Raw genomic sequence first — 27,925 nt, forward strand, 5'->3', positions numbered from 1 at the left:
ATTTAGTGTTAATATTGAATTTATTTGTTTGTATTTCTTTTATGTTTAATTTCATGTTTTATTACTCAACTTTATCTAACTCACAAATTTCATTACTAATCTTTTAATATATTTACAATAAAAGTGTAAAAATTAAATGAATGAATTTTACAAATCCTTTAATTGAAATATTTCTTCATCACTCAAATCAATGGGACTACGAAAAACAAATCACTCTTTTTACACCTCCATGTCTTCTTTCTACACTTTCATAAAACAAGTGAAATTACACTTTTATCATTTTCTTCATCTTTTTCATTGGGTACCCACTTCCAACTTTCATCGCTATAGCAACTTCTATTTCCAAAAATCCCCAACCTTCTTCCGCCTTGTGCTGACGGCCAGTCGCAACTCCGCCGTGAGCTGCGAGTCCTCTTCTAGGTTAGGTTCGCGTTGCGCCGCTCTCTGCTTGTTTCCTCGCGAATCCTTATGTGTTTCCTTTGTACATCCCAAATGTTGCTTCTCTATATTGATTTGTTCTTGCCATGCAGGTGTTTGCTGCTACTAAAAAGAAACTAGCTGATTTCACATTTATTGGAAGAACAGTCTGCAAGATAAATTGCTGCTCTTGAACGTAGAGATCTTGCTTGAGCTTTAATTGTGTCTGGTAGGAAGTTTCATTGAGACATTTTACTTTATCTAATTGTCTATTGTTATGGTTCTATTGCTTCTTCATCACGGTCTTCCGCTTCCTGTGTTGCTGTAAATGTGTGTGGCGGTGGGGGAACGTTAAGAAATTGGTTTAAAGACTCTAGAAGAAATTAATAAAAGCAATTTCATGATGATTAGTTCTTGAGAAATTGGTTTTTAACCAAGCCCAATTATGCAATCCATCTCCTCTAGTGAGATAAGGTGTCTTTATGGAAAAACTTACTCTAATTACGTTTATATATATATATATATATATATAATTTACTAAACGAGAGACAGGTTTGAGAATGTAATTATGTAAGTACTCACTTCAGTCTTAAACCTAAATATGTAGTTTACAGAAAGATCGTTGGATGGAAGACAACATTGTTAGGATGCAGTTGTAAAGAACATCTCTGTAGTTTCAAAACCTCCCGATTACTCATTGATTTATCTATACAAAGAACATCTTCAGTCCATGCAACAATTTCGAATGCTAGGCCCTTGAAAACTCTAGAATACCTCTCTAGCACTGCTTACCATAAATTTTGTTGTCCTGTTTCGGTTAAATTATTGTGATTTTTATTGGTTGAGTTTCCACATGGTGCACATCAAACCCAGGGAAAATGTGTATGTAGCCCCTATAACCAGTCAACATCTAAACACTCATTGGAATTATAAAAGCAAAATGATGTTTTTTAAAAGTAAAATTGAAACAGGAAAGGAATAAAGAACAATATAGCTTTATCAGAATTTTGATATGAAGAAAAAAAAAGAGAAAAACTTAACAAAAGGAGAACTGAATATTATTTCACTTAATTAGAAATAATACACAGGCTGAGCATATATAGGCTCTAAAGAGGTTACACAAACATAATAGAAAGCTTAACAGAAAACTGAAAAACTAACATCCAGTTGAATAACTGAATGTTTTACATGTACATCTCTAATACCCCTCATACTCAAGGTGATGGATTTTTATAGACTAAATTCTGCACATTAAGTTTGTGCCTAAGAAGTTCAAAACGATTAGAAGAAAGAGGCTTGGTGGTAAGAACACCCACCCACTGATCCGAGCTAGGAATAAGATAAACTTTAAGTTGTTTGGATAACACTGGATCACGAAGACAAAAATATCAGTCTCTATATGCTTCGTTCTAGTGTTAAAAACAGGGTTGTGTGCTATAGCAACAACACTTTGATTGTCACAAAGCATGATAGGAGTGGAGAAAGAAATAGATAATTATTTCAAAAGAGCTAAAATCCAAAGAATTTCCGCAAAGATTAAGCTAAGCTGCGATATTCAGCTTCAGTGCTTGATCTCGTAATTACACGCTGTTTGAGGGACCACAATTCTGTTGGCCACAAGTTTGTAAGCATTAGCGTTTGATAATATAAGTGTGATTTCCATTTTTAAAAATGTGTTGCACTTCATACTAGGCGGTGCCTAAGGTGGTGTTTGTGAAGATGTTGTTCATTTAGAGCGTGGACCATATTGCAAGAAAGTTTTAATATTATTTGAGAAAAAACCCAGTTGGCAGACGCCTTCACTTGAGTAAGTTACATGATACTCTCTCTCAGTTAACCTAATAGGCACAAATTTCGTTGAAGTTGCATATGAAGCACGTAGGTACTTATGCAGCTTAGGTTTTGAGTAAGATTCTCATTGAAGTGTTAAAATGGGATATGAATTGATGTTGTTGAGAAGTCATACAATTTATATGGATCCATGTTGATCCTCAGATGAATGGTGGTTATAAGTGAGAGAGTGATTCCAGATGGGACTATTGCCCTTTGGTTGTGGGGATGGGTACAGCCAGTGAGGTAGCCATGAGAAGATGGAGTATAATCAGAAAGAATCCTCTGCAGGTCACACTGTTATAGTTGTTGAAACCTTGATCACATAAATGATTCAATGAAGAAACTCGTGTCAGCCAAAGGAAGGACATGGAGGGGGCTCATTTGAGCTGGAGGAGTTTGGGAAGACTGGACTATAGTGAGCCTGGCTGTGTGAGATCAGAGGAAGATGAGGGTGCAGCTTCACTAAAGACATGTTGAATATTTTTGTGAGTCAACAACTTGGTACTGCATTTCATGTCCTCGAGTGAACTTGATCCTCTTGTGTGTGTAACGTTGGGTGCAGCTCTAATTCAAATTCACTCCCTTCCTCAATCCATTCAAGAAAATTCCTTTGAGACATTCTTGATCATAACACCTCAATGGATGGACCCACAAGCTATTCAAACTGTTCTTTGATTTTCTTAATAAAAGTAGTTTGTTCCCAACTAGATTTCATATTGGTTTCACACCATCAAGGGTGAAACCTCATAATCACCACCCACTTAAATTTTATCAACATTGAGTAGTAGTGAATGACCTCCACTGTGGAAACCAGCTGAAGGCTTTCCCTAACCCAGACTCCCTTGAGGTTGAAGTGCCTCTCTACTCTGTTGCCCATCTGAAAGCATCCTCCTCACCAAACTATGGTTTATTGAGGCTGGTCTTCCCTTTGGTCTAGTTATTCTTCATCTTCAACCTTATTTTTGGGTATTTCGTTTACTGATCTGTCTGGAGAAGAACTTCTCCCATTAATTCCATTCTCAGATATATGCATCAAGTTTTACAAGAGATCTTTGATCTTTCATTTTGGCTTCTTGCAGTTTGTGATGTGATTCTGAGTTCCTTTTCACACACTTCGGCCCTCTGTTCTTCTTTGTGCTCTTTGTCCATCCCTCAATTTCTCTCTACCATGTCTAATCTTGCCTCTATGCAAGTACATCACTCTATAATCTTGAGATAGATATTCTTAATGTGTCATTTTACAACTTGCAGAATGTTTCTGCAGTGATATTTTTGTGAAGCTAAAGCACTAGAAGTATGTTTAGTTAGATTTTATTACTAATGAATAAAGAAAACTTCATGATAGTAACCGTTAAGTGGCTGTGTCAAATATTTCATCCAAACTAAAATTATGAAATAGCTTTTACTTTTTAAAAATTGTTTAAAATAAGCCTTTTCTCCGTGCATGAGTGTCTTGTGATACGTAGTTCACAACTTCAAATCCTGAAAACCTCCTACATGTGAGAGTAAAATATATATATATATATATATATATAAAATATTATATATATGATATATTACATATCATATATAATATATTAGATATTAGATATTATTATCTATTATATATTATATATTAGATATTACATATTATTATCTATCTATTATATATTATATATTACATATTATAGATTATAGATTATAGATTACATATTACATATTATAAATTATATATTACTTATTATAGATTATAGATTACATATTATATATAATATATTATAGATTACACTATTATATATTACATATTATATATCATATATCATATATCATATATCATATATCATATATCATATATCATATATATGTAAGCAATTTTATTTTTTTTAAATATCATGTTTTCAAATATTTAAAATATAGTAGTATGAGTGTTTATTAATTCGTTCTTTTCAATTTTTCAGGTTGCAATGAGTGTCACAGAAACATCCAAGAAAAGTGGCGTTCCCCAAATTTTTAAGTTGGACAAAGCATTGAAATTGGTAAGCAATTTGTTATCCCTCTTGCCATATGTAATTTGTGGTCGTCAAATCGTTTCATGGAGTATTAATATTCATTCACGCAGATGATTACCTTACACTAACAGCAACATTTTATTAAACGTGTGTGACTAGTTAGTAAAGTAGCTTGCTTAAAGATTGGAACTTCTTATATCAAAATATAGTTAATTTACTACTTGTACATGTACTTAAACGTCAACCATTCTGATTGACAGGCCGAGTTATGGGTAAATAATATGAGCAAAGATGCAGATGATCATAGAACAGATGCGGATTTAGAGCGTAGACCTTCCGGGTCAGTAGCAAATCTATCGCTTGTGTTATGATGCACTTGTTTGTTTGTTTGTCATGATAGATATTGCTGATGTTATACTATCATAACTTTATAGGCTTGGTCTAGGTGCAAGAGTTCAACGCCAATCAAAATTTGTACCTTCCGATGACCCTGTGGAAAAGAATTTGTATGCCAAATTGAGTGGTGAAAAAAGAAAAGCAGCAAATATTGCTAAGGAATCTGCCACAACTGCGAGAGATAATTTAGATGACGATGAAGAGAGCGAGGAGTTAGATAGCAGAACTAATGCGTTTGCTAAGAGGAAGCCAAAACTGCCTTTGCCCTCGTCTATATTGCCAAATAAGAAGCAGAAGTGACATTTACTGATCACTTCTTTTTTGCTCCAAGGCTGTAAAGTATCACATTTTGCATTTGCCTTTTGGAATTTTGGTTTAATATATATTTTTCTTGATTGACATTTTAACATTTGAGCACATATACTTTTACGTGTAATTGATACTAATTTTAATGAAGAATTGGTGTATTTTGTCTGGGGACACAGATTAGTGTATGCCCAGTTTATTTTGTCCACAATGTTTTTACTTGGTGCAGATCTCTCTAAGTATGATGACCACTATAGTAAATGGGAAAATATTAGCATATATACAAAGCTATAGTGACTTAGCTAATTATTGACACATTTGTTAATGAACGTTTTCTCTACAAACAGTCTTTTTAAAGGATGATACATAAATTTATGTTTAGCTAGTTTCTCTCTATATATTCATATATGATATTGACATTGTATTTTTTCTGTACTTCTACTTCAACAAAATCCTTATCTTTATCATCGTTTCTAATATTCTCATTAGAAGCTTATACAATATCTCTACTCCATATATGCACTATCTTGGTCTTGATTATTTGTTTGGCAATTGCTTCCTGCACCAGATTCCACGGAAAAGACGAAAATGTCCTTAAAATAAAATTCCAAAATATGTGTTTTGGATTTTTTTTTTGGAACGAAATTTTATATTACGGATTTTTTTATCTGGAATGGGTTTTTCATTTTTGTTTTCGGATTTTCATTTCCAAAACACAATAATCTTTTTTCAGGATTTTTTTTTTGGAATGTATTATTTTCAATTTTGGATTTTTTTGTCCGAAATAGAATTTTAATTTTTGATTCCGGATTTTTATTTCCAAAACTCAATAACCACTTCCGGATTTATTTTTCTGGAATATATTATTTTCAATTCCGAATTTTTATTTTCAGAATAAAGTTTCTAAAATTAAAAAAAATATGTTGGGTACAGATTAAAAATGATTGGGTGTAGGAAGCATTTGTCTTTGTTTTTTCACAGGCTATATGAAGTGTCTCTCTTCATTGACAACTTTCTAAATAGTTATTTTTTCTCATTGGTCACATTCATACTATCACCCTTAACATAACATTATTGCATTTTTTCTTTCTTAACAATATGTTTCTCAATTATTAGTGTGAACATCAACTAAAATGAAGCAACACATATTTACTACAAAAGCCTTTTTTTACATTTTCAACAAAAACGAATATAACTTTTGTGGTGTCATTGTATGACATCTCATCAACATCTTATTTCCACTTCATGCTTCATTTCAAATGAGGAATATATGAGTTGAATTATTTTAAAGAAAAAAAAGTTACATTTAATTGTGAACTTGGTTTTGTATACTTCAAATGGTCTATAAAATTAACCACACACAACACAAATATGGTTGCATAAAGTGAAAGTGGATAACCAAGATACAACAAAACCTTAATTCAAAATCAATAAATTAGAAAAAAACTATATATGGAATCATTATTTAAAACCTTCAATTGCAAATTCTTAGTAACCCACCTTTTGAAAATCACAATTAATAACTAAAATGAAAGTCATGCTTAAAGCAAAATAAGTAAAAAAAAGTTGGTAAAAATTGTCTTATGTTACAACCTCACCAACATGTGAGACCACCTTCCACAAAATTAACACAAATATATAATGAGAAACACTGAGTTTTTGGAGATTTTTTGGTTATTGTTCTTTATTTTCACAAACTCCCAAAATATCTTTAATTTTTTTGTACTTTTCATTGTTTTCTTTTGACCAAATGAAGAACCTTCTTTTATTTGATTATCTCTCCATCATGACAAAATTACTATTTGTCTAAACAAAAACCATTAAAATGACATGAGGCACAACTAGGAAAGATAATAACATCTTATTCAAAACATCATTGTTGATGGATATTTTACAAAAACATGTCTATGTCATGTGATCAATTTGTAATTTTTATAATTTTTTTATTTATTACATTAGCTTTTTTTATTGCCATTTATTACATTAGTTAGTCTCTTCAATTGACGAATTAATAAAATTAGTTTAATTTCTACACTTCCACAATTAATTGTATTAAAAAAAGTTTAATGATAAAATTTGTGGAATAGATATTGTTGAGGGATAAAATAAACAATTAAGCAATTCTTTTAAAATAAATGTTTGGTTAATAAAATAAAAATAAAAATATTTCTATTTCTATTTTTAATATTTATTTAATTAGTTTATTTTAAAAATAAATTTTATTTTTTATTTTAATAAATATCTTCTATCCTATCTACTTAAGTAACTGTTTTAGAAATTATTTAGTTTAGAAAAATTCTTATTCTATATTTAAATTAACCTGACCATTGTATATATATACAGACACTGTAAAAAATATTATAATTAGCTATCATCCAAAACAAATTTCCATGTATAATAATTTTTTTAACATTTATAAACTACCTTAAAAGTTTTATGTATTTTATCTATCAAATTATTTTTTAGTTACCGAAAAAGTTCTTTTATAACTTAAAAGATATGTCATAGTTACTATAATTTAAGTTTTAAAAAATAAAAGCCAATTTTTTTAGTGTGGCTTCAAAGTTAAAGTGAACATTGTTGATATTTAATAAAGTAATTTTTATCATAAATCACTTTTAAAATTTAAACAATTCTTATCCGTGCATAAACTTCTTATCATAAACACTATCTCTACTTTAAAGGGATTTACTGAAATTACTTAGGTTAATATTATATGTCCTAAAAATTTCAAATAATATAAAACTCACACTTAAACAATTTAAAGGATATACAAAAGTATAAGATTATGACATATTTTATGGTATAGAACAATGGTCTACTAAGCAAAACAGGCAAATACTTGGAAAATATTTTTTCATATATGTTATGTTAAATAATAGTTTGATACTAAAAAAAACACCAACAACCCATTTTAATAATGTAATAATATGTATTAGAATTTTAAGTTAAAAGTAAAATAAATATAATTAAAATATTATTATTGAGTTATCAAATTGGAGTTTTTTGGGTTGGTATCAGAATATTACTACCTTTTATATGTTTTCCAATGGAAATGGTGTCTAAATTCAACAATAATTTTTTTTAAAAAAACTGGTTTTAAATTAGAAATAAGTTTAAAATCTATTTTAAAAATTAATAAATTTATGTAATATAATTTATGATTTAAGTATTGCTCATTACTATCAAATTTAATTATTAACACGGTTGATATAGCAAAACAAACGTTACCTTTTAATATTTATATTTAAAAACTATCCTTTTTATCTTTTCTAAATAATTTTGTATTTTTAAACTAAAATACATAAATAATATATATAGACTATAAATATAATTTAATATAATTGATAAAATAAAAATGAAAAAAATTAGTATCACAGCATAAATGTGATATAACCACTTGGTTTAAAAAAGAAAAAAAACCCTCCCATTAATAAGAAACTAAAATCATGCATTGCATGTGTAACCCACTCATACTAATTTTGTTTTTTATCCACTTAAAGTTGACACGCATCAATCGTGTCAAATTCGCAAACACGCTGGTTCCGCACACGCACACACGACACGAGCGAAAACCCAACCTCGTGAGACGCTTCTCGATCCTCGCATGCTTCACTCGCTCGCACGCTCGCTCATCCCTAGCCGGCCGGACCTCTTCCCTTTCCCGCTGCCGGACACTTGCAGCCACCGCAGTTCCCTCGCCTCTGAACTCTTTCCAGGCGGAATCCTCCCCTTTTCCGTCGATCTCGCCGGACCTCCGTGCCGGTCGCCGGGAATTGCGGTGCCAGACGGAGTTCTGAAGATTTCGGTGTGGAGAAGACGGATCTACTGGACAATTTGTTTTGATTTCAATTTGGAAGGTAACTGTATGATAAAGTGTTGGATTAACTCGCATATGTGGATTTCTTCTCCTCTGTTATAGCTCGGGATGAGAAAATATGTGCTGTTAAGATATTAAAAATGTGCGAGTTCTATCTAGAAGAAAGAGCTAGTTCTTCACACCATGATGAATCAAGCTTCGAATCTTTGTCGTGAGTGGTTTTACATTTAGTGTCTGATAGTGCATGGTATAGCTGTGAGAACAAAAAAAAGTAGCTTAAAATGCTTTAGGGGAAGAGAAAATTTTAGTGACTCTAGTTTTAAATTATTAGGAAAATGACATGACTATTTATTGTTTTGTGCAGTTTGTGGAATTCCTGATGACATGGGTTTTTTGATTTGAAATGGAACCTGTTCATAAATTTTTATGGCGCTGGCAATCAACAGAATCAGTATGATAGTTTTTAATTAAGTTGAACAGTAGAGGATTCAGACTTGGGATTATGGCAACTGATATGCAGAGGCTTGTGGGAACGAGTGAGGATGATGAAGAAATGGGAATGGATGTGAAAGATGAGGATGAAGAAGATGATGATTACGAGGAAAATGGAGGCGAGCAGGGAAATGCTTCAGGGATGGTGGGGATTGATGGTGGGAATGAGATGGGAACTGCCACTGGTGACAACAGGTTTCCGCAGCACCAGCAGTTTCATGAACAAGTAGGCACCCCCGGTGGAGGTACTCGAAGATCTAGGCCGGTAGAAGAGAAAGAGAGAACAAAGCTAAGAGAGAGGCGCCGGAGGGCCATCACTGCAAGGATCTTGGCTGGGCTTCGCAGGCATGGAAACTACAATCTAAGAGTTAGGGCTGACATAAATGATGTCATTGCTGCTCTAGCTAGGGAGGCTGGATGGGTGGTTCTTCCAGATGGTACTACTTTTCCCTCAAGATCTCAGGTAATCTTGCAAGACATAAGTTAAACTTTTCTGTTTCTGAAACTAAATCTTTAGTTGAATTTTGTGACTTTTGGTCTGCATCTGTAGGCATCATATGTGGTCTCTCCATGAGTGGGAGGACTATGGCTTGATCATTATGTTTTTTTGTTAACCCCGTTGTTTCACTTTGAGAATCTTAGCAACAACATTTGTTTTGGAGGGCTCTATTGCTGAAAAAAGATATTTTGTTTGTCTGCAGTGTGTACATAGATACATGGTACTTGTGTAGTTTAATTCTTGGCTTAGTCAAGTTAAAATATTGTATATTTTTAAATGTCTTATTATTGTTGTGCATCTGCAAATTTCAGTTCTGACAAATCTCAGAAAAACTCCCACATTGGAACCTTTTCTTCTCAACCTTACAGGGTCAAAAGCCAGCTGGTGGTAATTCTACCATTGTAACTTCATCATCTTCCCATGTGGCTTCACAACAAACTCCATCCCCTTCTCTTAGGGGAGTTGCTTCTGGCCATAGGAGCCCTTTAGAGTATAGTGCATCGAAAGGTGTTTTTATGCCAACACCATCTCCTTATAATCTATCCTCAACTTCCCGATCTCAAACATCTATTGTGGGGGATGGAGAAGCACAAAGAGACAACCGTCCTCTGATTGGTGGTTCAATGGATAATGCTGATGAGAAGCAGGTATTTAGTGAAGGCATTTGACCAACATATTAATTTATTTTAGAGTGAAGTTTCTTACTATTGCTGTGGTGATGGATAATAGGCAGATAGCATGAACTGGTGTCTATTTGATTATTCATTGCTATATTAGTACCCAGTCATCGTTCCTGTATGTATAGAAACACAACATGTTATAAAAGAATAAAGGTGAGTAGACAAACACTAGCGATGGGTAAAAGTCTGGAGCATAATTGTTTCCTGAGCTGGCTAGGAATGGTGGGAACTCAGTTTATACAGGAATCAGAATATGCAAGGGAAGGGTAGATAGTGCAAGGTAGGCATGAATTAAGAGGAAAGGGTTTAAGCTAGAGGTACAGTGCATACACAGAACTCTTGACTTGTCTATTATTTTCTACATTTTCTGTTCTTGCAAAGAGCTAACCTTATTGTTTTTGTCACTAAAAGTCAGTATCATGAAAACTTGAAAAGAACCTCGAGTCAAATAATTATCAAAAAGGGCATATTCATTCTTTTTATTTTCCATGTAGTTGTTTCAGTATGGTGCCTTTGGAAGATAAATATCTTGGCATTGTTTAATACCTTCTTCTCATTTGCAGATTGCTGACTTGCCCCCCAGATTACCCGAGCGTGATTTGGCTGGTTCCCCGTATGTTCCAGTATATGTGATGCTGCCGGTAAGCTATTAATTTACTCTTATTTTCACTAATTTATTGAAGTTCTGTTTCTATTATATGTTTGTAGTGAGTAGTTATTCATAATATATGGGTATTCTTAGTGTATGAAAAAAAACTGTATTTTTCTTAATTTTAAATATGAATCTAACATTATATTGGAATATTCTGTCTATATTTGACAGTTAGGGGTGATCAATATAAAATGTGAGCTTGTTGATCCTGATGGTCTGCTAAAGCAGCTGAGGGTGTTGAAATCAGTACATGTTGATGGTGTTATGGTAGATTGTTGGTGGGGAATAGTGGAGGCCCATGCTCCACAAGAGTATACTTGGAATGGTTACAAGAGACTCTTTCAAATGGTGCGAGAAGTTAAGCTTAAGCTGCAGGTAAGTTTCGTGAGTTTAATCATTAAGTGCTCTCTTGCTGATTCGATATGCCTTGGGTGGTGATATGTCCTTTTGACACTTGGCCAGGTTGTTATGTCATTTCATGAATGTGGAGGGAATTTTGGTGATGATGTTTGTATTCCATTGCCCCATTGGGTTGCTGAAATTGGTAGGAGCAATCCTGACATTTTTTTCACTGATAGAGAGGGAAGACACAACCCTGAATGTCTTTCTTGGGGAATAGACAAGGAACGAGTTTTAAGAGGTCGTACTGCTGTGGAGGTAATGATGACATTATGCAATGACAATAATACCGGTGTTAGACTGTTAATTTCTTAGTTTCAAATCATTTTCCTTCCAAACAAATCAATTTGAATTATAAATCAGATGCTTTTTTTGGGCTAGGATTGGAGGTCTAGTTTCCATTTTATGTATGTTAATAAAATTAAGTATGGTGCACTTTGTAGGTTTACTTTGATTTCATGAGAAGTTTCCGGGTAGAGTTTGATGAGTATTTTGAGGATGGCTTAATCTCCATGGTTGAAGTTGGACTGGGTCCATGTGGAGAGCTAAGATACCCATCTTGTCCTGTAAAGCATGGTTGGAGATATCCTGGTATTGGTGAATTCCAGGTAATCAAGTGTATTATAGTTATCTGTGTCTGTCAATTTTTAAGATTCTGTTTTCCCTCGCAAATGCTTCCTTGGCTCAAATGTTTATTTTCTTGGATCTCTTTTTAACCACTTTGCTCAACATCCTCCCATCCTTTATACAGTGTTACGATCAGTATATGTTGAAAAGTCTTAGGAAAGCAGCAGAAGCAAGAGGGCACGCTATTTGGGCTAGAGGACCAGATAATGCTGGTACCTATAATTCTCAGCCACATGAAACAGGTTTCTTTTGTGATGGGGGTGATTATGATGGCTTCTATGGCAGGTTTTTTCTTAGCTGGTACTCTCAGGTTTTAGTTGATCATGGAAACCGGGTACTTTCTCTGGCAAAATTAGCTTTTGAGGGATCTTGTGTTACTGCAAAGGTAAGTTAATAAAGAAATTTTGTTTGAAGAAAATTTGGTACTCTTAATCTTGAAAAAAGCTTCTTTGATTTTTTGTGTGTCCGAAACTAATGATTTTGTCTTAGTACACAAGGAATTGAATAATTGATCAGCCCTTATCTTATATACGTGGTGTTAATTTTCAATGATTTTAATTGTCACTTTTGTGAACTTGTTTTCAGTGAAAAATATTGCTTTCTTGAGAAAACTTTTCTCAGAACCAACACTATATTAAATTTATTTAGTATGTGGGATGGGTTCTTCAATATGCGATGTTTAGCACAGAGGAAGGGATCATCTTTGGTAGACTGATCAATGATATTGCTAAGTAATAAATTTTCATCCACAAAAAAGATCAACGACCTTGTCTGCACCTCCCATAACAAGTTATAAGGGAAAAGAATCATTTTTATAAAATTAATGCTACACGTGTTGTGGCCTAATCCATTTCAAGAAAATAATCTGGAAAAAGAAAACTTGGTAAAAAAAAATAGTCCCTAATACTCATGATGTGGATTTGTTCCTGAAAATTACTTTCCCTTAATGTAAAACAAATTGACTTAGAGTTCTTCAGGTTTACTTGTCCACTACTGATCAGGGGAGTGTTCTTTTTTTGACTGATATCCATTTGTAATATACTTTTATCCACTACCAAAAAGAATAGTATTTTCGGCACCAAGCCCCAAAAATTAAGTAGAAAATAAAACTGTTCCAAAATGCTATTTTAAAGTTTATTCTATTTGACTAGGTGTTATACATTTGTTGGTATATATTTTTAGTTATTTGAGCACGTATGTCTTTTGGTCATGTACAGTCTGATATATTTGAAGTTCTATACAGTTATCAGGTATTTACTGGTGGTACAAGACTGCAAGTCATGCTGCTGAATTAACTGCTGGGTACTATAACCCATGCAATCGTGATGGCTATGCTGCAATTTTGACAATGTTAAAGATAAACGGAGTTAGCTTAAACATTCCTTGTGTTGAGTTGCACACATTAAACCAACACGAGGGCTTTCCAGAGACATTTGCAGATCCTGAGGGATTAGTCTGGCAAGTAAGTGTCTAATCCTTGCCAAACTTTATATTGTTATCTGGTTCGTGTCCTGTATAAGCAATTTCATTGGAAAGAATTTGTTAGAATAATTTATGTTTGTTGGTCTAATATAGAACGAATGATTTTCACTAAATATTGTTTCAAAATTAAAACCGATGAATGTAAAGGGCACCCCTGATTGGCTGATGGTGTATTGCAGGTGTTGAATGCCGGATGGGATGTTGACCTACCAGTTACCAGTCAAAATGGGTTTCCTTGCCTAAACAGGGTTAGCTATAACAAGGTTTTGGATCATGCCAAGCCCATGAATGATCCAGATGGAAGGCACTTTTCATCCTTTACTTACCTGAGGCTTAGTCCAGTTCTTATGGAACGACAAAACTTCATAGAGTTCGAACGATTTGTCAAAAGGATGCATGGTAAGATGATAATGAAAAATTTCAAATGTATGTTTACCCTCTTCTTGATTTATGGAAATATATATATTGAGGAAAGAAAGTTGTCCCTTTATATGACCTTTTTGGATGAAAGCTCATGTGTGATTTGGAAACTTTCTACTTCCTAGTGTAGGTAAGGTAATCCGCAGAACCAGAAGACCAAATTTATTTCATAGTTATAGTTCAGCAACTACTAATTTTGTATTGAACTCTGGATGTCATTATTTGCTTCCATTGACAGTGTTCTTTGATCCACCTAGCATGAGCCTATAATCTGATTGTAATCGTTTAACAAGTAATTTTATACGAATGAAGGGTTGATATCAGTTATCAGAATACGGAAACTTTTAGTCTCTGCTAAAGTTGTTGCTATCTTTTGAGACATTTGATTATATTAGGGTTGATGACTGCATCGTTTCTCATTGCAGGGGAAGCTGTTCTTGATCTTCAGGTATAACCCATGAAAAATAGGATTTGTATTTATAATTCCCCCGACAAAATGGTTGGGGTATTCTGCTACAGAATAGGACAATTAGGATTGTTATTTGCTGCGGCACATATTCGTTAGTCATGTAATTTTATTAGAATGAGCTTTTGTTTTCCCCCCTTCTTTTGGGATCAAACAACTCACATAAGAGATGTATAATTTATTCACTCCACTCATTTGACCTTATTAGCCAATGTACAATTGTCTGTACAACTATTGAACTTGCAACTTTAGCATACTCATATAAATGATGATATGATGAATTGCTTAAGTCAGTTCCATGCAGCTTTTTTACTTTTAGAGTTTTACAGTTGGATAAGTAATTTGTGCAATTGACAGATTGTAACTGAACTATGTCATGTAAGGAGCTGTAAATAATTTGTTTGACATTTTTTGTTGGTTACTAGAATTAGTTTATATATTATAATTACATCAATTTCATATAATTTATATGATGTCTAGTATAATTTATTCATTAAATTTATCTGTTACAAGGGATATTACATCTCAAATTGTGATAAGGCTTGATTGTACTTTTGAAACATAATTGTATGAAACATCTAATAATTTTTATTAAAAAGCATCAGCATAGTAGGTACCTTGCTTAGTTTTAACTTTGACAATGTCATTTTTAAGCATACGAATATTGAAATAACTTTTAAGCATAAGAAAATTATATAAAAGAAAACATTTTAATCAAGAACTCACAACAATCTCCTTCATTTACCAATGTACACCAACATGTAGACCACACGCTGATTCATATTCAAAGATATTCAACCAACAAAATATCAAGTTTGGCTTTTCAAAATACTTGTATTAAGTATACCTTACTAATGACTAACATCTTATCTAATATACAATATTTAGATACATTAAGTTTTTACCATTCAGTCAACAATAAATACTTATTATTATGGGATTTAATTCAGTTTTAGGATTTGATTAGTCATGAGTAATTTTGTTACTGTTACTAGTGGGTAGTTATGATATTGTTTAGGTTAGTTTGTAAAGGCTATATAATAGCCATCTATTATTCAATAAAAGTGAGCACTTTCTCTCATTATATCCACCCTTAAAAAAGGGTTTCTCATCCTCTGATATCTTAGTCTACGTGTGACTTAGATCATCAGTAGTGAAGCAAAGAGATATCTTTTACAACATAGACATTAATACTTAGTACACATTTTATAGTTCACATATATAAAATGACACATGACAACAAATTCATACAATTCTTATGAGTCACCACCTATGTAGCATAGACACGAACACGGAGATATTCTAAAATGTAAGACAGATAACACATATCTATATATTATATAATTATGAATTATATAAATTGATAATAAAAATTTCTTAGCACAAGTTTGTTTCATTTTTTTAGCAGAAAGATGTTCTTTATGCATGGTTCAAAAAGATTAGTTCTTTATTTTTATAATCATAATAAATTTTTATACAAAAGTTTGATTTTTTAGAAAATTAATGTATTTTTTTTTTTTAAATTGTGTTAGAACCTAGCTAGAATTGTTAGAAATCCAACAATTTTTTTTTAATTGGACACTTCACCGATACGTGTTCTTCAAGTGTCAGTATTCGATATGCACAAAATCAATTAAGCATACAACTTAATATTCATTTCACATTTAAAATAAACATTCATATACAATTTCAATTCATGGAGGAGATAACAAGAAAAAAAAATATTTCTTTTTTAATTTGAACGAGAATATTTTAGCTTGGGTAAAAATGAGCTTGCTTGAGTGAAAATTTGGTGTTGTTTTCGCTTAATCGAAAATAGGACTGAAAGCAAGGTTATGTTAGAGATATCAGAAAATCAACCTCAATAGCAAAATTAAATATATGTTTAATATGTGTATTAATTTTAATATATATATATATATATATATATTTATATAATGTATTTATTTTTATGTAACATTATTGAAATTTGAAATGTTATTTGAGAGATTTAAATTTAAGATAAAGGGATAAATAAAATTATAAAGAGCGTAAAAAGAATCAATTTTTGGCTGCAAAATATAAACAAATAAATACCTTGATTAAATTTTATAATGAGAAGTAAAATATGTACAACAAAATAAAAGGAATCCTTTATATACAAGTGAAGAAGATACATATAAATTAGAATAAACACATGGTCATTAACATTTGTGTGTCCAATTTTTATTATATATGTTATCTTATTTAAAATTTAATATTTATATTGGTTTTAGTTTTGTATATTTATTTAAATAATATATATGTACTTTATTTTTTGTACTTGAGGTGTGATTATAGATTTATGTGAAGGATAAAAAATAAAAGAAATATAATACCTTGATGAATAGAAGAATATAAATTAGTAGTGTATTTAGTCATTTATTTTTACTATTTTTTTCTTTATTATTGCATACTTTGAAGAATAGTTATGAACTTCAAAATGGTGTATATCAAAATGCAATTAATATATATATATATATATGTAATTATTAATAATGAAATTTGATTTCTTAAGTGTTTTTTTCATGTATTTGTTTTATCTATTTTATCTTTTCCACTCTTATTTTAGGTAATTAACTTTTAGTTTTCGTTATTTATAGGAAACAACACAATGACTAGTTGTAATGAATAGTTAAAAATGTTTTTAATTGCTTTTTGTATATATTTATTTAATCTCTTTTACGCTTCTTACTCTTATCTTAGTTAATTTGTAGTAATGAAATATTAAAAAAAATTACTGTATAATTATAATAATTAATAATAAGTAGATTATTTTTATAATTATTTTCTGTACCTATTTTGCTACAATTTTATTCTTTATGTTTGGTAATTTGGTTTTACTATAATATTAATTACATTTATTTTATTATCATAAAGAAGTATAAATATAGATAAGTGTGGAGCCTCTTTCTACTATAATAATAACATTATTATTATTATTATAATATTTTAATTACAATATCTATAATCAGAATTCTCTTTTTTAATGTATACAATTTTTTCCAAATATAAGACACATAATTTTGTTCAGTTTTCGTTTTTCAATATTTCATACATGGAATAAATAGAGAAGTCAAATAAAATGTTTTTACTTTTTATAATTTTTTAATTATTGCATTTAATAATAATTTTTTTAATTTTCAAAATTACAGAAAACCGAAATGAATTTCCCCTCCTATTTTTTGTTAGTTGTAATAGAAATTATTTTCCACAAACACTTTCCACTGGTAATAATAGCTAACAACCAAAACGGTAAATGTATTCCTGTATATAAGGACTAAGGACTCTGATACCTTGAAATTGCATATGGTAAAAACGCATTATTTTAAATTAATAATTAAAAATTAGAATGAAAATAGTTAAAATATTAATTTATTTGTTTGTTAAGAATGTGTTTTTACTATATCCAGTGTCTAGTTGCTTATATAAAATACTTTAGATACAAGTTAATGTGACTACATCCATCACACTCCTCCAATCATCCAATTCAATCACTGTAATGGCGAAGGAAGAAGGTGAGTGAAGCCTTTTGCGATTTTTGTTTCTGTTATCCCATCATTTGTCTTTAACCAAACATCAGAGGATCAGGAATTTGTAATTATACTTTTATTTATTTTCAGTTTAATGCTTCCGATCTTTAGGTTTGGTTTTGTCTGTTTGATCTTGCTGCAGTGTTTGAGTTTCTCGGGAACGTTCCTCTGCTACAGAGGCTTCCTGGCTCGTCTGTAAGGAAGATATCTGAGCTTGTAATTCCCAAATATTATGGTAATAGAATTTTGGTTTTGAAGATTTTACCTCTTTTGTTGTTGAATTGTATTTTGTGTGGCGAATTAGGTGGGAAAATGTTAAAAAAAATGTTCGAATAACTGTAGTTTCATTATTATTGCTATTTGGCTTAATTTTGTTTTAGTCCGGAAATTTTTAATTATAAGTTTTGTCACCAAAATTGAATAATAAATTCATTTTAATCTCTCAGATATAAAATCTAGGGTTTTAATCCTGTATCTAGACTGCGTTAACGGAAATGGAAAATGGTAATGTATTTTTTAACATTTGACGGACTAAAATGATAATTTTAATTTTAATTTGGGAACCAAAAGTTAATGTCGAATTTCAGGAACTAAATAACATAGTTAAGTGTTATGATTATTTTTATTTTTATTATGCTTTGAGAATTAGAGTATTTTAGAAGATTTATAGTATGCAGAATTTCGACAATCGATTGGAAGTGTTTTTTTCATTTCTGGAAGGATGCCTGATGAACTGGTATAAGCAAGCATTAATGTTTTCAAGTCTTGAATGATGAATTATTATGTAGAGCCGAGAGAGTATGTTGTTCGTGAGGGAGAACGTGGGGATGGTTTTTACTTCATCTGGGAAGGAGAGGTATGCTCATTTTTCATGTTATATTTGAATTGAAAATTGTGTACAAAATGGTCATTGGATCAGTTGAAGTGATGTAGATTCAGATTTAAAAGAATTTGTTTATGCAACTTCAAAGTTTCAGTTTTGTGCTGAATATTCAGTTTCCTGGCTTGCAGGCTGAGGTTGTTGGCTCTGTTAATGCTGATGATGATAATCATCCAGAGTTTCTATTGAAAAGATATGACTACTTTGGTTTTGGTAATAAACTTCATTCTTATGTAGCTATTGCTGATAATAATGTAGCTATGCTTCAAGACTGCTGTTTATTGTTGCTAACACCCTCAAAGGTGTAGGCCTGTTAGGTCTAGGAGTTTTGGTCATCATGATTTGGTTATTGTTAATTATATCAGTTAGATTTTCAGGAAAATATCTTGTAATATTTTTATTGTATCTTTTTAAACAATTTAGAGCATCTTAGATGATCTATTAGGAATGGTTTCCTGATTTTGTTTCATTTCCTTATTTAATTAGGATTAGAGTTCAGTAATGGTACAGATAAGGTTTAGTGGTTCAAATTTTAACACATCTATATATGCAAGAATATTCTTAAAATCACCTTTCTATCAATGAAAGCCTCTTTTTCTCCTCTACTTGAACCATTTAATTTTAACTTGGTGTGTTATGACTCAGTGGTCAAGAGTTCTAACCTTGCCACTTCCATTCCTTGAAAAAGAAAGACTTTAAGGAGAAGGTAAGGTACCAGTGCATTGTTCATGTTTCAAGCTCAATGGGCTTTGGCTTGAGGGGCGTGTTACCAATATAAAACCATTTATGTGTGTTGACTTGACCACATAAGCCTTGGGAATATTTGGTTCCTGACAATAGTATCAAAGTGATGCCAAATTATACAACCTATCCTGTAATTATTCAATTGACGAATTCATCCCAGATTTGTATGTGGTCTATTTCTCGGTAAATCAACCCACAACTGTATCCCTGACTGAAATGGTTATCAAGTTTCAGTTTCACTGAAGTTGGGAAATCCTCCTCACTGGTTTTGTAAGCTTTGCCTTTTTGGCACACTAGAGTGCATGCTCTTTAAAGTCATTGTCTCTGCAGTTGTATTCTTTGGATGTCATTGGATAGATCCATCCCTGTTGCTCCCTTTCACCATATTCTTGTGGTTCTTTGGCTCCCTTGGACTAATGATTTTGTGTTTAGTAATTTGGTTTGATATCTTCTCCATCTCTCCATCTCTCCATCAGGTTTAGCGTGTTGATTTGACATGTCCTTTTATCCATCAGGTTTGATATGTATCTTGGCAATCTTTGTGGTGTTTATTTTCTCTGGGTTCTACCCTTTATCTCCTTTTCTGGATGTTTGTTCTTCCAACATCCTTATGTTGTTTGGTTACGTTTTTAAAGCTTGATCTTTGCTCTATTCCCTTTCTGATATTATTGTTGGTTTTCCAATTCTCACAGCATTGAAGAAAAGAGTTAAATTAAAAAAATTACATGTCTTGTAATTCTGACAAACCTTTCTACTGATTAGTATGTCTTCCTGTTGGCAACCATTTTGGCTTTCCACTAACAATCATACTAGTAGTGACTTTTTGTCATGTTGACACACCATAATACTTGATGAGCTTGGTTGGGAAAGAAGTTTTAGTTCTTGTATAATTGCTTACCAGGATTTTTTTTTATGTTTCTGCTGACAAAATCTCTTCTTTATTGGTCATGCAACACTCTGACCCACTGTTTTAGGTGATGATCTTTACAACCATCATGCTGAATTAGTTTTTCAGAACTGAAAGAACAAAAATTAGTTTTGAATTTTGTAATTACACAAATGAGGTTTGACTGCTCTAAAAAGCACACATCTAATTTGATATTTTTGTGAATAAGCTTTTTGTCTCGAGTTATCATGTTACATTGGGTAGTGAGGGATACTATTGCTATATACCTATAATTACAGGGTTATCAAATGAAGTTCACCGTGCTGATGTCATAGCTTTGACGAAGGTGCCTTTTGGTTTCTTTCCCTATTGTTTTCCAATGTCTACATGATATGTAAACAAACACTTTTTTTATTCTACAGCAATTGTTTATGTTGATGTGACAGCTATCATGCTTGGTACTGCCCCATGAGCATTCAGCATTGCTGCAGTCGAACTCTATCTGGAGTGCAGAAAAATCGGTTGATACATGCTCACTTGTGGAGCATATACTGCATTTGGAACCTATAGAGGTATCCATATATAGTATATAATGTAATAGACTGAGAAGGAAAAGGAAACTAGTTAGACATCATTGTCCTAGTTTATCTTTGATATCAAGTAGGCTATATTTTGTATGGTTCCTCCTTGTATCATTCTATTAGTATATAATGTAATAGACTGAGAAGGAAAAGGAAACTAGTTAGACATCATTGTCCTAGCTTATCTTTGATATCAAGTAGGCTATATTTTGTATGGTTCCTCCTTGTATCATTCTATTCTTTCTCTTTGGTAGGTAGATATCTTCCGAGGAATCACTCCTCCAGATGCTCCAAAATTTGGAAAAGTATTTGGTGGACAAATTGTTGGACAGGTATGAAAACACCCCTTAATGCCATAAACAGAATTCTACTTAGCATCACTTTATAGGAAATGATTGCTTACAAGGTAATATATAATTTACAGGCACTGGCTGCAGCATCAAAATCTGTTGATTGTCTTAAAGTTGTTCACAGCTTGCATGTCTATTTTCTTCTTGTGGGGGATTTTAACAGTAAGTGTGCTTAATCCGAACTTCATTGACAATACTCCCATGTAGCTCCATATTTTGTCTCTTTGTACCATTTTCGCTTACTTGAAAGATTCATTTTCTTTTCTTGGTCCTCCTGCTACATTGTTTTGTAGAAGAACCTTTTCTTCTATTGTTTTTTTGTGATTAACATTTGCAAATCGCAGCAATTTTTTTAAAAGATGGCAGTTTAATGACTTTCTTGTTGAAAAAACATCCTCCTGGCTTTTTCATGTTTTCATCATTTCTTTTTTTAATGTTGTGCATGTTTATATTTGTTGGATAGCTTGTACTGCATATTTGTGCTTAAATGTAAGTAATTTGAACTACTTTATGGGTTGTTAGTTAAACTCAATACTGTCAAGTAACTTCAATGTTTTGTTCTCGACAATTGCAGGCTCTGAATAGTTCTTGAGTTAGTTTTATCTTAACTTTCTATAGTCCTCTAACAAAGTTTCTATTGTCTAAGGCGACAAATCATATTTAAGTAAATCATGTAATGAATGTTGTACTAAAGAGGTAAAAGAGAAAAAAGTGGCAGTACCAAAAATGAAATGTTAAGATGGATGTGTGGCTAAACAAGAAAATACATGATATGAATAATTATATATGGAAAGGAAAATATTAGTGTGACACTATTAGGACTTAAGCAGAAGACAAGCTCAACCCAAAAGACTAATCCATTAGGTAGGAGAGTCTCAAGGCTTGAGTATCATATCAAGTAGTTATCCTACTCAATGTGGGACTTCTAACATTACCACCTATTTAAGGACCGATGTTTACGATGGCTTCACCCTGTTGATATTGAACCAGTAGTAGCACTTTTCTCCTTGAGAGGCTTGCATCATCTTTTCGCAGCCCAACTCTATAAAAAGGCCAATTGCCGGGTCTTAAGAATAAGAAGAGAGTCCAACTTAAAAGATTAGTCCATTACGTAGAAAAGCCTTACGGCTTAAGTACCAAGTATCTCATCCTACTCACTATTATCATTTTATCATTATTTGAAGTCTTGAACTTGGTGTTTTGTTATCATTTTACTGTTATTTGAAGGTTTGAACTTGCTATTGTTATTAGTTTTGTGTCTGTTTTTAATTATTTATTTAATGAAAATTTATTTTGGCTCTATATGTATATATTGTATTTTTATTTCTTCCGGCATGCATTCTGCAACAAACCGCAATACCATTATATATCAAGTTTGGTGTCTTTTTGTCTTCCAGTACCCATTATATATCAAGTTAGCCGTGTCCGTGATGGGAAGAGTTTTGCTACTAGGAAAGTGGATGCAATTCAAAAGGGAAACGTCATATTCACAATGCTGGCTTCATTTCATGTATTTCTCAATTCCACATTCTTCTTGACATGGAATATGATAAAATTTCTGTTTATTTAGCTCTGAATCTGGTTAAGTTATGCTTTCTCTTTTTGCATATTTGGTTATCATTCTTAATTGAATATATAGTCTATAATAGGGAATTTTTTTAAGGTTAATCCCATGCGGTTTTCTTTAGTTTAACATTTCCTACTTGTACATAGGGATGACAAAAAAATCTATTTTCGTGGATATCCGTGAATAGTATTGTAAATAGACATCTTTAATGGATACCTAGAGATAATGGATATGAATATTATAGTTATCCACTTGTTGATGGAACTAATATGGTTATTATGGAATCCAACCCACATATATCCACTACCTGTTAATTATTATTAATGAATTTTAATTTGAATATTTTTAGAAAAAAAATATAGCAATCAAAATAAATTATTGGTGAAAGAATCGTTTTGAATTTAATTTTATATATTTATATTTTTTATACCTATGAAATTGAAATTATTTTTAAAAAGATTAATTTTTTAATCTTTCTAGATATTTAAATTTGTTTTTTAGAAAGACCAAATTTATTACACTAATATTTTATTATACAATTTTATTTTAATTATACTTTAAAATTAATTTTTTATTTGAGTTTATGTTAAAGAATTAATTTTTGAATATTTTTATTTAAAATTAAAATGTTAAAATTAAAATATTCATGAATACCAGTGGGTATAAAAGAAATCCATAGATATTTTTTGCAGATATCCAATAGGTAGCGAGGTTTTTTAGACTAGATGAATGGTCATTTGGAGAACATGGGGCAGTGCAACTATATAACATGGCATTCTTGGCATTGATACAATAAAACATGTTTAAAGAATTAACAAAACCCCGATGCAAAAGTGGAATACCATCAATAACTTTGCTATGAAAAGCATTTATATTTATTTGGGTATGGTCATATAAGCTTTAGTGCTGTTAGGAGGAGTAGGTACGTTGATGCAGCATTAACAATTAGTACATGAGATGCTATCTAGCATTGGAAATATAATTGGAAGAGTATGAATCTGAGTTTCCCCTTTTCTAGTATTATTTTTTAATGATTACAAAATATAACATATAATGTAGCTTTCTTTAAGCCGTTTTCATTTTGATTGACATATGATCTTTTAGCACATATGCTCTTGCTCTTGTCAAGATATTATTCTCTAAATTCAGGAGCACATTTAACTTTGTTATTATTCTAAATCTACAGAAGGAAGAATTGGGGTTTCAGCACCAGGAAGTGTCTATCCCATCAGTCCCTGCTCCAAATAAGGCAAGTGACTAGCTTATATTCATAAAAACAGTTATGGATATATTAGACTGTTATATTTCTTTCTTTGTTATAGCTTTTGTCGTTGGAAGAGCTTCGGGAGCTACGTCTTACCGACCCTCGCCTTCCAAGGTAATAATATCTAGCACATCATGCTTGATGCTACAGTTTTGTTTTTTTTTTACTTTTTCTTTGGTTCAACTCCTAAGAATACTGAAGATTTTCTTTGCCATAACGCAAAAAATTGTTGCCTCAGAACTTACCGGAACAAGGTGGCTACAGTTGAATTCATTCCGTGGCCAATAGAGATACGGTTCTGTGAACCTAGAGCTTCAACAAATCAGACCAAATCTCCCCCTAGGTTAGCTAGATTCTCTGCCAATTTGTGCTTGCTTTTTTACTGGTCTTTTATGCTATGTTTGTGTCAGAGATTTGGGGAGAGAAGGGAAAGGATTGGTGTACCATTCCAGATACATCATTATTGAATCCTTTGCCTTATTTTCTCTGTAAATCATTTTTAAAGACTTAATGCTAGGGAATTTTAATGCTGCATATTATATATCTTATTACAAATTTGACTGCAGTTTGAGATACTGGTTCCGAGCAAGGGGAAAACTTTCAGATGATCAGGCCTTGCACAGGTACATAATTTCTATTACCTTTGGATATGTTCAGTTCTGAGTAGCTTTGTGAAATTGTCCTATGCATGAGCTAGGAGGGCTTTAATTGATGTGCTAAGGCTTGCATTTCTAGGAGAGCCTATTACTATAAATAGTTTCAAGTTCTGTTATAATTTGTGTTGCCTTGGGAAAAGGAAAACTTGTGTAGTAAGAAAGACCAAGCTTGGAGAGTTTGAGACACAATGCATAGGGCCATTTTACTTTACCGAAATTAAACTCTTACTACGTAGAAGAATGAGAGAGGCAAGGATTAAATTAATGACCTATTGTGTGTCTTTCTTTTATTGATTGATATGATCATATTTGGCTTTAATACCATATCAAGACCAACTAGTCCAAAAGCTTATTAACGCTTTTATAGTAAAAGCTCTTCAGTGCTTTTATATATAATAGTAAGTGAATCGGGTTTGTGTTGCAGGTGTGTGGTAGCATACACTTCAGATCTAATCTTTCTTCAAGTGAGTTTGAATCCCAACCGTAGGAAGGGCATGAAGGCACGCGCTGTAAGTCTGGACCACTCGTAAGTATCTGAGTCATGTAATGTGTAATTTGTACTTCCGTCCCACAACGACTATAGTTTTAGTCATCTGAAACTTTTCCAATTGACTTAATTTCTCTCCTTCCAATGATGCATTAGTTTTTCTCATCCTAATTTGTCTTCAAATTAATTACACTCTCGGTCTCGATCAAAAGTATGCTTTACTAAAAGAATGACGCTTTTTAAGTCAAAGTTGTTTGAAGAAGTGGTATATTTATTGTTGTTTGTGTGAAATGACCTTAAACCATAGTCACTGTAAAACAGATAGCGTATATTAACATTATTTTTGGTGTAAAAGGAAGTATATTAACATAACACTGAGACAAACTAAAAGTTTTCAACTAACAAGTTGTTCCTAGCATCAAAATAACATTAAAAAAAAAACTACAAGTTTTCGAGCTATGATTATGAATTTTCTTTCTTTTTTGTTTGATGTTTTGTTGGTTTTATTTCAGCATGTGGTTTCACAGACCTTTAAGAGCCGATGACTGGGTGCTATTTGTGGTGAGTACCGTAAAGTGTTTCATTATTTTAGGAAAGTTAAAACAACAAAATTCTTGGTAAAGTTATTTTTAGGAACAAAAAATCATTCAAACAGCTAATAAGTCAATAAATTGGTTACTCGTTAACCACTCTTTGAATATCATTAACTATTTAATTAGACAGTGTTTTATAAATTAAAAATACTTTTCCTCAAAAAATATTTCTTTTTAATTTGTTTTTTTTTTCATTCTGTGAAGTTGTTAATACTTGTTTTACAGATCTCCAGTCCTACTTCCTGTAATGCCCGTGGCTATGTTACTGGCGAAATGTTCAATCAAAAGGGAGAGGTAAGGGATTATCTCTTCACATCACTTTATCACACACTCTTGATTATCCATATTTGGTTGTATGATCAAGATTTTTTTATTTTACTCTCTCGATGAATATGCCCAAGGGGGATAGAAGACATATTTAGTGATAGTTTGAAGAATAAATAAATTTTGAGGATATAACCATGGTTTTGGTTAGATAAACTTTTTCAACACAATAAGAGAAAAGAAATATGAAAGGGTGCTTGTTTCATGTTATCTTCTTTTATTTCCAGAAAAAAATGGGGATGAGAATAAATATTTTTTTGTTCTTTGGGAAACTAAGAAAATATAATTTCACCAAACATTTTAATACTCTAACATTTTAAGCGGTTAATATCCAGAGGAGGTGGATATTTCCTTTCCATTAGTTATTATCTATATCTAAAATAACTACTCATCCTCACTGCCCTCTACTTTTCTGGTACTTTTAATTTTTAACGTAGTAAGTTTAATATTTACTTTGTCTAAAATTACTAGATAAATTTTTTGGGTATAATACTCCTAGGAATATAATTCTTGGGAATGCAAAGTTATACCGTGAAACAAACTTCCTCCAACAAAATTAATTAAAACCAAACATATTGAAAAATCGGGCAAAAGCATCATGACTATAGTTAGCCATAAGATAAGAGGAAAAGTCCAAATAGGGCGAATATTTTTCGATATTTCTGTATGTTAAAATAAATGTATTTCAAATTTTAAACACACTCTCATTTAACTTTTTTGAAACTGGGGTTGTTACATTACTTTTACATAGGAAGTTCGATATATTTAACTTGTACGGAACATATTTGGGTCTACAGAATTGTTCATGACCTTTCAATATTCTTTCTTGTTAAATGAGAATTCACAGTAAAACTTATTAAGTTCTTATTAGTTTATTCAGTAAGCTTAACCATTAAGTCTTTTATGAGTTTTTATATGGTAAAATAAGTCGAATATGCGATTAATACATGAACTATCTCTTTTCAGCAGTAGTTTTTCCTCTTTTCCCTGGTTCATTTTGTCTTAAGGTTTTTTTCTGTTTGGGAACTTGCAGCTTCTTGTATCAGTGGTTCAAGAAGGTCTAATGAGGGAAGTGATTTCTCCAAATTCAGCCACCAAATCTAAACTGTAAATAGCCAAGAAGGCAAAGGACTTGTGATTTTCTTTTTAGTTATGTGTTGTTTTAATGCATGGTCATCACAAATTATTTGGTTTTCGTTCTGTGGTGAATTCTAGAGTGAACCATCTAATTGGTGGTGCACCTATACAGCACCATCACATAAAGTTATATATATATATATATATATATATATATATATATATTTCATCAATGGTTGAAATCTGTGATGTGACTGAAAACTGGTTGATGTCTTAGGATTGGAGGTGTTCTATACTTAGTAATTAGTATCTTACGATTCACTATATGTATCGTACGAAACGATATAGTTTTATTCTCCCACGATACGAATCGTGTAAACAATCTTTTTCGTCCCTGAATCAAAGTTGTATCGTGCGATTTGTACGAAGAATCGCTGAATCGCGAAATGAAACGATTCTGTATTGTGCGAATCAGTGTGGATTTTAAA

At 31.8% G+C, this 27,925-nt stretch overlaps 3 protein-coding genes across 10 annotated transcripts; all 3 read left to right on the forward strand.

Moving 5' to 3' along the window:
• Positions 1–301: 301 nt before the first annotated feature.
• Positions 302–5,139, forward strand: LOC137826884 (uncharacterized). 2 transcript variants are annotated; one of them, XM_068633042.1, is made up of 5 exons: positions 302–420; positions 531–646; positions 4,188–4,265; positions 4,499–4,578; positions 4,673–5,139. In XM_068633042.1, exons 3-5 carry the CDS (start codon positions 4,194–4,196, stop codon positions 4,932–4,934), a joined length of 414 nt encoding a protein of 137 aa, XP_068489143.1. In that variant the 5' UTR covers positions 302–420; positions 531–646; positions 4,188–4,193; the 3' UTR covers positions 4,935–5,139. The 2 variants fall into 2 exon arrangements, with proteins under 2 accessions (XP_068489143.1, XP_068489144.1); XM_068633043.1 differs by having other exon boundaries at positions 306–425.
• A 3,263-nt stretch (positions 5,140–8,402) lies between these two features.
• Positions 8,403–14,766, forward strand: LOC137823947 (beta-amylase 7-like). Of its 7 annotated transcripts, none has more exons than XM_068629314.1 (11): positions 8,403–8,800; positions 9,125–9,715; positions 10,120–10,398; positions 10,995–11,072; positions 11,255–11,458; positions 11,546–11,740; positions 11,926–12,090; positions 12,234–12,494; positions 13,353–13,571; positions 13,771–13,990; positions 14,437–14,766. In XM_068629314.1, the coding sequence occupies exons 2-11, from the start codon at positions 9,263–9,265 to the stop codon at positions 14,463–14,465; spliced, it is 2,103 nt and encodes a 700-aa protein (XP_068485415.1). In that variant the 5' UTR covers positions 8,403–8,800; positions 9,125–9,262; the 3' UTR covers positions 14,466–14,766. The 7 variants fall into 7 exon arrangements, with proteins under 7 accessions (XP_068485415.1, XP_068485420.1, XP_068485418.1 ...); XM_068629319.1 differs by having other exon boundaries at positions 8,432–8,800; positions 10,063–10,398; XM_068629320.1 differs by having other exon boundaries at positions 8,460–8,800; positions 9,125–9,971; positions 10,063–10,398.
• Positions 14,767–17,807: 3,041 nt separating this feature from the next.
• Positions 17,808–27,908, forward strand: LOC137825616 (acyl-CoA hydrolase 2-like). Its single transcript, XM_068631328.1, has 17 exons — positions 17,808–18,013; positions 18,171–18,263; positions 18,817–18,884; positions 19,040–19,121; positions 20,838–20,884; positions 20,985–21,110; positions 21,374–21,451; positions 21,544–21,631; positions 22,867–22,979; positions 24,223–24,285; positions 24,359–24,414; positions 24,539–24,643; positions 24,867–24,923; positions 25,381–25,482; positions 25,956–26,004; positions 26,262–26,330; positions 27,394–27,908. The coding sequence occupies exons 1-17, from the start codon at positions 17,998–18,000 to the stop codon at positions 27,469–27,471; spliced, it is 1,290 nt and encodes a 429-aa protein (XP_068487429.1). The 5' UTR covers positions 17,808–17,997; the 3' UTR covers positions 27,472–27,908.
• The last annotated feature ends 17 nt before the right edge of the window (positions 27,909–27,925 follow it).

This window comes from Phaseolus vulgaris, chromosome 8, assembly GCF_000499845.2.
Source record: "Phaseolus vulgaris cultivar G19833 chromosome 8, P. vulgaris v2.0, whole genome shotgun sequence".
Lineage (NCBI taxonomy): Eukaryota > Viridiplantae > Streptophyta > Magnoliopsida > Fabales > Fabaceae > Phaseolus > Phaseolus vulgaris.